Raw genomic sequence first — 10,361 nt, 5'->3', positions numbered from 1 at the left:
CCACAGTCTGAGTGGGGACCGGGACAGGGAAGGGCCACGTAATTATGACAGACTAGAATTATAAGACCGGAATTCAGATTTTCTCTACCACTTGAGCATTGAGCCCCAAAACCACAAGAGTTTGTGGTTTGTGGCGAATTCCAAGAAGTGTGTTCAGCTCCGGATGGTGACACATGAGCCGGGCTTTATCGCCTTGATCTGGCTATATTCCTGGAGATCTCAGGCTTTCAGGTGAGCACATCTGGGTTCTAATCCCTCCCCCTCGAGGCAGATATTTCCCATTCTAGGTGCCCTGGTGGGTAGATTGGACCTGTTCCACCGCACAGGGCTGAGTTTCACTCTGTGACCCTGTTCTCTCCAAGTCTCTACTGTCTCTATAGGACAAATGGAGGCAATACCTGCCTCACAGTTTGGAGACCCTGGGAGGATAGCTATGGCTCCAACTGATCTCATGTGGGTCAGCTCACGGGCAGAATGTTTTAGACCTACAGAAAATCCCCCCATCCAAGTGTTTCATCATGAGGGGAAAGAATTCATGTGTACAGCAAAGCTGAGAGAACCTCCCAGCGAGTGCCACACACCTTCCAGCTCTCGTCAGCCTCACCAACATCTGCCTCCGTGCATGGTGCCTGCTCTATCACATTCTTGTCTGATCATGGAGCCACTTTTTATTTTCAGGATTACTTTAATGTATGTACTGAGACAAAGCCTCTTGTATCCCAGGCTGACCTCAAATTCATCGTGTAGCTGAGGCTAACCTTGAACTGCTGAGCCTCCTACATTCGCCTCGCTGGGGTGGTAACCTGTCGCCACCATACTTGGTCTGTGTGATGCTGTGGAATGAATCCAAGACTTTCTACATGACATTGGTGATCCCTCAACCAACTGAGCTCAGCTCTGATTTTGTGCTGACAACTGAATGTGATACTACTCACGTCCACACACAGGCTACAATTTTGTATATAAATTTCCACAGCGAAATCCCAAGCCTATGATTTTATATATTCATGTACCCTGCATCTTACCACACTACAGAGCACTCCCTCACTCCAAGTTCACTCCTTCCTTTCCCTCAGCACCCCCCTACTCCCGTAGAGGCCTCAGTTGCCCAGGCTTCTGCCCAGGCTTCCCCTGACACCCAAGACTCCACATCCCACCCCTCCTTGTTACTCTCACTCTCCCTGCCTCTGGGCCTTTGCATATGCTAGTCCTGCCATCTGCCATGCCTTTTACTCCCCCTCTGGACCACTCAGAAACCCCTGGACCCCATCTGAGATGTAAATTCTCCAGGAGGGTAACCAGCTCACAACCCAGCACAATCACGGTTGCCAGTATAACCACAAACGATGACTGAGGCCTTCAGCTGCTCGCACCCAGCCCCAGACCAGGTCCTGTTCTCACATCTAATTGTTGCCACTACTGAGAGAGGCCAGAATGTTCTCTCTCCTACCCCAGCAAGCCTTGGTCTTTCATTGCCAGCCCCCCACCCCCAGCAGACGCTCTCTGCTCCTCCCTCCCTAGAAGCAAAGGGGCTTTGAAGACAAATGGCATACATTCCAATCCTGGCAAGCTTGGCTTGTGACAGCACAGCATCATCTGTTTTCCGGGTTGGGCTCCTCTTTGGGACTCAGTTTCCCCATCTACAGCAGGTATGTTAATTAAGTAATTAAGGAGTAATTAAGTCACCATGTGGGCTGAGTCCTACTGCCAGCTTTCTGCCCGATTAAAGTGAATTGGCGATCAAAACACTCCTGGTTCATGAAGCTGAAGACAGGACCTAGCACACAACACACTTCTAGGGACAGGCCTTTCTTCGCAGCAGCCTCTAGGGTCCTTGCAGGCACTACAAAGCCACCCAAGGCATAAAGAAGAAATCCCAGATGAGCTGTCTAAATCCCATGAGGGCCAGAAGGGCTCTGGGGCTGGAATTTACCCTTGAGACCAGGGTGACCTCTTCACACTGGCCTCAGTCTGGCTCTGCACAGTGAAGAATGAAAAGGGTTAGGTAGGAAATGTCTGGATCATGCCCAAAGCCCCAGAAGACCACAGTCCCTCATGACTCCCCCAGTAAGAGCAACGGCCCCGTGTACAGTAGTTTCTATCCAGCTTGCTCTGAGCACCACGTTGGACCACACCTGCCCTCCCCTGTGTTTCGGTCTGCACCTCTGTGTCACGGAGAGATTAGGAGTGACATTTGCAGATGGTGATCCCATCTGGGTCCATGGGCCGCCATTCTATAAAATCTGGCTTTCTACTCTCTGGCACCCATGAGTTGTGACCCAGATGCTGCTGAGCAAACACGTCTGTCACCATGTCATCTGAGGTAAAATCCAAGAGTCCAAATATGCTTTTCCTCACCTGAGGGAGCAGGAGCTCATGTGACCCGCTGAGGTCCAAGCATGGTGGCTGCCTGGGGGGGTGGGGGGAGGCGGCTATAGGCCATCCTCCGGGTTTTCTTACAGTCTTAATTTTGAGGCCAGCCAGGCCCCAGTGGCTCTGAGGCTGACCTGCCTCCTGGGGCCACCTTGGAAGGATTAGTGCAGAGGCGCCAGGGAGATCACCTGGGCTTAGTGTCCAAAAGGCCCTTTGTCTAGAGCCATGCTGGGAATAAAGCATGGTGGAAGGACATCCAGATCTCCCAGGAGGTGACTCACCCTGAAGGTGACCCAGTCATCCAGGGAGCCAAGTGTGTGCCTTCGTGCTGGGTTACACTATTGACACAGAAAACAGCCCCCACTCCACCATGAACTCTTCATTCAGCACTGTCCCCTGTATGAATGGTCAGTTCACCCAGAGTGCCCACAGGGAGCACTCTTCACACGGCATCCTATCCCCTATCTTAAGGAAGTTCAGAGGCTGGGCATTGTATCTGGAGGAGAGACACTGAGCTCAAATCCTAACCTGTTGTTGCCTTAACTTGTCATTAAGTTCCCTGTGCCTCTGTTTCCTGTACAATTACTAGAAAGTAGAGCTAATTCAGGACATTGATTATGTCAGAATGCAAAACTATATGAGACTGAGTCTAGCCCTTGGTGAGTGTGTGACAACACCATCATGGTGACACATGACACAGTGTCACAGTGAACAGTGCAGCTTTGGGATTAGGGGCAACAGGGTCTTGTTTGAGTCACAAACTGCCTGCTTCTGCCACTTAGGGGCTATCTGGCACTCCTTAGAGCCTCCACTTCCCAGTTGTAAGAACAAAAGATGCATCGTCGGTTTTTTATTACTCTGGCAAAACACCATTTAAAAGAAGAAGCGGTTCTTTAAGCTCAGAGTTCTCAATCTATAGAGTCAATTAGCTCCTTCGCTTTTAGGCCTGTGGAATGATGGAACATCACAGAGGAAGGCCGTGGAGAAGGGAAGCTGCTCACCCCCCATGGAGGCTAGAAGGCAGAAGGGGCGATGGAAAGGACCAGGGATAAGATATACTCTTCAGAATATGGCCTCCAGCTAGGCCCAATTCCTAAGTGCTGTTAAGCTATGAGCCCATCTATGGACCAAGCCACTGAAGGCAGTGCCTTCATGACCCAATCACTCTGCATACATGCAGCCATAGGGGGATCAAGTTTTAACATACGAGTCCTGTGGGGACTTTCCACACTTAAACCATAGCAGCATGGAAACCCCAGCCAGTCTGGGCACTGTAGAATTCGGTGAGTGATAGGGTGGTAAGCGGACTCTGTCCCGACTTTGGGGAACTCTCAGTCACGTATGAGAGTTAGACCAGGTGTCTTGATGGGGACACTAAAAGTCCCAAGGGTGGGAACAGGGGATCTGCCTAATTCAGGAGGAAGTCCCAGGAACAGGCAGCCATGAAGAGGCCTGGCCAGGGTGCTACTCACTCACATGGGCCAGCCCCCCCCCTTCCCAGCACCTGACAAGGGCTGACAATTTAGCCCTCTAATGACCTGGGTGAGAACCATGACCTCCCTGTGTCACAGACAAGCAAATGCTTCGGTCTGAGTGTGTTCCCTGGGTGATGGGGCCAGGAAATAGGCCCAGTGGGGGCTTTGGGGACTCCAGTGGATGGATGAATTCCACTTCAGCAGGCAAGAACTAGATTTCACAGTGTGGGAATGCTTCCTAGAGAAAGGATCCTCTGTCTCTGTCTCTTTTTATCTCTTTCTCTCTGCCTGTCTCTCTGTCTCTCTCTCTCTCTCACACACACACACACACTCTCTCTCACACTCTATCTCTCCCTCTTCATCTCTTTACTGTCTTTGACCTTTTGTCTAGCATTATGGGATGGCACAGGAAGGTGAACCCCAACATATACCAGCCCCTGCATCTTGGATGTCCTGTTCTCTAGAAGGGTGCATCAGTAAATTCCTGTTTTGTAAGCCAGCCAACCTTAGATGCCCTGTTACAGTCCATCAGCACACATAGGACTGAGGCAGAACCCAAGGCCAGGCATCTGAGCTCTCTTTAGCTACTATAGGAGGCTGCCTGGACTACTGAATAAGAGCTTGGATGGCCCCCAGCTGTGTGCATTGGGTGACACCAGAAAGAATAGTAAAGCCTACTGTCGATTTGCTTGAGTGATGAGCTAGAGGGGAGACCCACCAATGTGAGCAGTGCCATCCCATAAGCTGGAAGCCCAGGGAACAGAACAGGAAGGAGGAGAAAAGAATTCTCCCGCTGCTTCCTGACAGCTGATGAGCATCTCCTCTGATACATTCCCAGCACCATGATGTCTGCTTCAGTTGCAGTCTCCTGGGGAGTTGTCACACTGGTGAATGAAACTGACCATCATATGTGTCAACATTTGGTAGTGCTCTCTTGTTCTAAGACCATCTCTGTCTTCTCCTTAGTCAACAGGTGTCTCTCCAGGACAGGGCAAGCCTCATTCAGCCTTGCTTCATAGAGTTCCGGCTCCTTTGCTCCCTGCAGAACTCCTATTCAATCCTCAAAACTTCAGCTTGTATGCCCTTCTGAGAGGTTTTCAAAACCCAGAGGCAGAGGTTCTGAGGATGGGTAATGAACAACAGGGAGAGGCAGAGACCGGACAAGGACCAGAGGCTGCCCAAGCCAGCCAGGTGGGACTGGGACCTTGTACTCTAATAACTAGGCCCCAGGTCCCCCCCACTTCACCTCTTAAGAGCACCCATTTAGAATAAAGATCATTGGAGGCCAAGGCCAACAGTGATCCTGTGTGGCAGGGAACAAACCAGCTGACAGGCAGAAGACCAAGGATCAGTTTATTGAAACTGGGACTGAACCAAGGTGCTGTGTACTTTCTGAAGCAGATCAGTGGCTGTCCAGCCATCCCTACCCCCAAACAGGCATAATTACAGGAACAGAGGACAAGGTGGAAGTGCTGGGTGGGCAAGGGGCTCTTATACTGTCACCAATGCAGGCTGGAGACTAAGAGGGAAACTGAGGCAGAGTGGGCAGACAGGACCCTGTAGTGAACAGGGAGAGCAGCAGCCACACTGTCTCACGGAGCCACTGTGAGCACAACCGCATTCTGAAAGAACAGGAATTCTCAGTTAGGTCTCTAAGCCCAAGTCCCCTCATGGCTGTCTCATCTCATGCCTGGCCTCCTGCTCTGCCTGAGACCCAGCATTAAATGAGGGGTGAGAAGGTGAATGTGTCTGGTGTTGGTCAGGTTGCCGACTCAGACTTAAGTCCAAAGGTCATTTTTACCAAAAACATACTGAATAACCTAGACACCCCCTGACCTTTATCCTCTCACCTTAAAAATTAATACAGAAACGCCTGTTGGGCTCACTTCCCAGAACTACCCCAGGACTCGAACGTGTGCTGATTTGAAGAAGTTTGTGGCAAAATAATGATGATGATGATGATGATGATGATAATAACAATAATAATGTGGAGAAGGGGCAGCATCATGATCTTGTAGTCATGCCTGCCATAGACACACGATGAGGGAAGAAGGACAGCACAAATATTTGCTGTCCATGAACCAAAGAACTGTGACTCTGTGATTATATCTGAGGCTTCTTTTTCAGGCCAGACACATCTTAATTTAACAGAATTCTGTGATTGATTGGCAATGTCTGCCATAGGTGAGGAAGGAAAGGATAGAAATGCATGTGCCATATATTCGCTGTTTCTGAGGCTCCTGATTCTCTGAGCTATGTAGAGATGATACTGAAGCAGGTCAGAGGATGAGGCAGGGCATGCTCCTCAGAGGTGTCACAAGTCTCTCCATGCCTCAGCTAAACTGCCATCCGGGGACATAGCCTCAGGGGAAGCTCACCTCAATGACATCTACTACTGAATTGGCAAAGTTGACATTGAGAATCTTAGGCAGGGGTATTCCAACCTCCAGGTGTTCTGTGAAGAAAAAAAAATGGTTGAAAACAAAGATGGGGTGTCTCAAACACAGATGATGGATGGACATTTCTCCCTGTTGGAAACTCAGCTTCTTGTTAGCAAATTCCTACTTACCCCACCATACACCCCAAAAGACAAAAGCCCTCTTTTCTACATCATGTTTGTGGTTCCCCTTCAGCCACACCACCTAGAAGGCATCAATCCCTGCATCCCGTGCCATCTCTGGTCTGGCCATTGGTTGGTATAGCTATTTCCACTTGACTGTGAGCACTTAAGCAGAGTCCAGGCAAGAGTAACTCTGGAGGTCCAGGGGAGAGCATGATGGTGCTGATCATTGCTGCATGAACGGAAACGCTGACATCTCTCTGGCCTCAGTATTCTCATCAGGGAATACTGGGAGCGAGGAGCAAATTAGTCTCCAATTCAGCCATACCATTGAGCCTCTGTATGTAGGCAGCACGGACCACATCACTGAGCCATTCTTCTAGACGGGATGCCTGTAACAGAGGGTGGTATAGAAGGGGCTTCATGAGAAACCAGAGGCCCAGAAGCCTCCTGAAGCCTAAATGAACTGTTCCTACTAGGTAATGGTCCCCCAGGTTGGGCTGTGTAACCCAGCAACAGAAAGAAGACTCTGGTTAATACAGGCTTTGCCCTTACTCTGGGATCTTGCAAGACATTCCCTTCTAGAAGATTCTGTAGGCTAGGGCAGGTGTGCTTGAGAAAGAAAGAAGAGAATGTTCCCAGCTCTGGTAGAACTCTGTGAAGGCTGACTTTAGAATCTAGATAGTTTGGGAGCACTCAGAATGTACTAGAATCTGCAACTTCCTGAGATTTCAAATCCTAAGAAGTCTGTGAGAAGCATGAACTTCAGGGCTCTGTGGGGTTCTGAAATGCTAGAACTTTCAAGGCTCAGAATTTTGTGTGAAGTTCCAGATCCTTGGGAGCCTTTGGATGTTTTACAATTGTGAGGATCCACGTCCTTGTAAGAACATGGGATTGGCTTTCCTAAGACGTTGAGTCTCTCTCTCTCTCTCTCTCTCTCTCTCTCTCTCTCTCTCTCTCTCTCTCTTTCTCTCTCTCTCTCTCTGTCTGTCTGTCTGTCTCTCTCTCTCTCTCTCTCACACACACACACACACGCATACACATATACACACACAAGCACACACACACAGGTTCACAGGTGCACACACGCACACACACGCACAGGTACACAAGCATGCACACTACCATGCTTCCTCAGTTTTTCTGCTCTGCTCTGCTCTGCTGGAGTTGGGCCCACACAGAGGCAGCCTTGGCATTGACTCAGCCCCCAAACTCCCCACCCAAATGCTCTACCCTCTGCCAAGCTCCTTCTTCCCAGGAACTTACATCAAAAGGTTGGGGAAAGGAGGAGGCCAGCTGGACACTCAACCTGGCAGAGAGGAGAAAAATGTTAAGAGGTCCTGGCTGTTCCTTACTCCCTGCTGAGGGCTGTCTGGCCCAGCTTACCCTGGCCTACCCCAGTCATGGCTTTCCAGGAACAGGAAAGAGGACTAACACTTAGCTCATCTCTCTCCAGCCTTCGCTCAGGCTTTCTCTTTCTCTCCCTGTGAAGCAGACTGAGAGGGCTTCACTTCCCTTGTAAGACATCATAGAGCCCTCTGAGGGGTTACCCAGCTGTCTGTGTGTATGAGTGGCCTTTCCCTAGCCTAACACTGCACATGGGCCAGTCTACATCTGTGGCAAGCCTAGACCTCTATCTTCACTTCTGGACTGCTGCCACCAGGAGGCAGAGGTGAGCAGGCAGCAGACCCGGTTGAAGAGGGCAAGAAATGGAACCACGGGGAAAAGTTCCAAAGCAGGGGGATGCAGACTGGGCGCTGCGGCTCAGGACAAGTCTCAGGGACATCTGAGAAATTCTCTACAACCGGGATGGTGGTCAAACAGACCTCATTATGCCAGAGCCCCAGTTGGAGAGGGAGGCCGGGATCACGGGCCCATGGCCTGAGCCTAGACTACAGGGAACTTTACAAACTTTGAAGTGCTGTGTTGGGTAGTACGTGAAAGTATGGGAAGAATGGTCTTCCACCTTCATCTTAGCTGTCTGGAATCTCTTGATGCTCAGTTATCATAAGACAGAGATGAGGGATCTACGGAAGAAGTGCGTATGAGACGGGAGCATCTGCCAGCACTCTGGGACACAAGCCTTTGCGGTCAGCCTCAGACTATGGTACAGCCTCGGTGTCCTGGGGCAAGGTCACTGCCAGAGGCAGTGTCTGAGCAGAGGGAGCGGTGGTGGCTCTAGTCAGGGCCACCTACTCTGGGCCCTGCTACTTGATCTGTAGTGACCACCAGGTCCCCTCCCTGCAGGCCCTAAGGTAGACAAACCTGCTAAGCACCCAGCTCAGTGGTGCTTACCAACACTAAGTGACCCCTATTTTAGCCAGCTCCTGATTCTTGTGTCTAAAGTGGGGGGACAGACCATCCTAGGACCCCACATTACCGTTCCAGGGACAGGGATATGTGCAGCTTGGTGGTGGATGGAGCCAGGTGGGCATTTAGAGTCATGACCTGAGGAGGAGAATTGAGCAGATGTTTTCCCTGACTCTGCAAGACATAGAGACAGTCACCCAGATGCCAGGGGAGCCTCTGACCATTCCTCCCATGGCAGCTCTGGTCCTACTGTGTGGCAGAGTTAGTGGGTATTTGGGGCTGCAGACCAGAACCTTCTGTTTAACCCATGAGGGAGCTAAAAGGCTCCCCAGGGGCACTTGAGCTAGCCTAGGAAGACAGCAGACGAGACAGCCAGAGTGGGCAGAGCACAAGGCATGCTGGGATCAGCATGTTGAGGCAGGAAGCAGGTTCCCCAGGAGACAGCTGAGCAGAGGCAAGTCAATGGGGAGCAACTCCCAGAACTTGAGGAAATAGAGTGGGCCCACTGGACCAAAGAGGGGCTAGGGGCTGGAGAGAAGCTGGGTAAACAACAGGCTTAGTTTATCGATGATATGGGGGTCTTGCTGTGCAACATGGGCTCCCTGCCCACCACCCCATCCACTTACCCCATTCATCTGGAAAAGGGCTACAGGAGTTCCTTGAGGGACAGAAGACAGCACATGGATGGTGACTGGGATGGAGACTGTGGCCTTCTTGTTCTGCAGCAGGACCATGGGTGATTTTGTTACCCGCAGCGAGAGCAGGAGGTGCTGATCAGGGGGCAGTTTCCCCAAGGCCTGGGAGAGACAAGGAAAGAACATGGGGATGAAGACCACTTAGATGGCCAGTGTCAGAATCAGTCAGTCCACAAACACATGGACCATCTACTAGATGAGAGGCCCCACAGTTGGCAGCAAGTTATAGCCTTGCCCCATGCCCCATCCAAGTGGTAAGACTAACCCACGGGGCCACCAAATCAGGCTCTGTCTCATACGCAGGCCAAGTCTTCCCCAAGCAAGCTGAGCACGGTGGCACACATCTAAAATCCCAGCACTTGGGAGCTAGCAACAGAAAGATCAAGAGTTGAGGCTATCCTTGGCTAAATAACAATTTCAAGGACAATCTGAGCTGCATGCAGCTCTGTGTCCAAAATAAACCAGCAAACGTTGGCAGCTGTGTCCTGAGGGATTTCCCAGTCGTCTCTGCCACCCAACCGATCTTGGACTTTATCCTCCTGCCTTCGAAAGGTTCTCCTGAGTGACCATCCCCAGCCCCCTCCTCTCCTGAGCCTCCTCTGCCCTTCCTCCCAGAGACTCTGGGAGGTGCAAGTCCCACCTTGCGCCCTGAGGCTGCCTGGAACCATCCCCTTAATGGACACACAGACCTTGTCCTCCTTACCCAACACATCGACCACTCTGTTTCTCTGTCCAACCTCTCTCAGATGCTCCCACTAATCTACGATCCCTAATGTAATAGTAATCATTTCAACTTCCAATCGTTTCTAATTCTCCCAGCTGCATAGTGGTGGGCCCAGTACCAACTGAATTACTAGGAAGCTGAACCCTGGGATCATGGCACTATCTCCACCTCCATGACCCCTCTCCTGCCACTATCTCCACCTCCATGACCCCTCTCCTGCCACT

At 50.9% G+C, this 10,361-nt stretch overlaps 1 protein-coding gene across 1 annotated transcript in view; it reads right to left on the bottom strand.

Moving 5' to 3' along the window:
• Positions 1 to 5,182: 5,182 nt before the first annotated feature.
• The window catches only part of Bpifb3 (BPI fold containing family B member 3), a 15,935-nt gene continuing 10,756 nt past the window's right edge, over positions 5,183 to 10,361 (bottom strand). The window contains exons 11-16 of the mRNA XM_031373720.1: positions 9,345 to 9,515; positions 8,789 to 8,856; positions 7,675 to 7,717; positions 6,737 to 6,800; positions 6,227 to 6,303; positions 5,183 to 5,470 (exon numbers count right to left, since the gene is read on the bottom strand). Of these exons, the coding sequence (XP_031229580.1) occupies positions 5,441 to 5,470; positions 6,227 to 6,303; positions 6,737 to 6,800; positions 7,675 to 7,717; positions 8,789 to 8,856; positions 9,345 to 9,515 (453 nt within the window). The 3' untranslated portion in view covers positions 5,183 to 5,440. The remainder of the gene's footprint in view (positions 5,471 to 6,226; positions 6,304 to 6,736; positions 6,801 to 7,674; positions 7,718 to 8,788; positions 8,857 to 9,344; positions 9,516 to 10,361) is intronic.

The sequence above is a fragment of the Mastomys coucha genome, unplaced genomic scaffold, assembly GCF_008632895.1.
Source record: "Mastomys coucha isolate ucsf_1 unplaced genomic scaffold, UCSF_Mcou_1 pScaffold15, whole genome shotgun sequence".
Lineage (NCBI taxonomy): Eukaryota > Metazoa > Chordata > Mammalia > Rodentia > Muridae > Mastomys > Mastomys coucha.
Note: the sequence above shows the minus strand (reverse complement) of the source record. Positions and strands in the feature narration are given on the sequence as shown.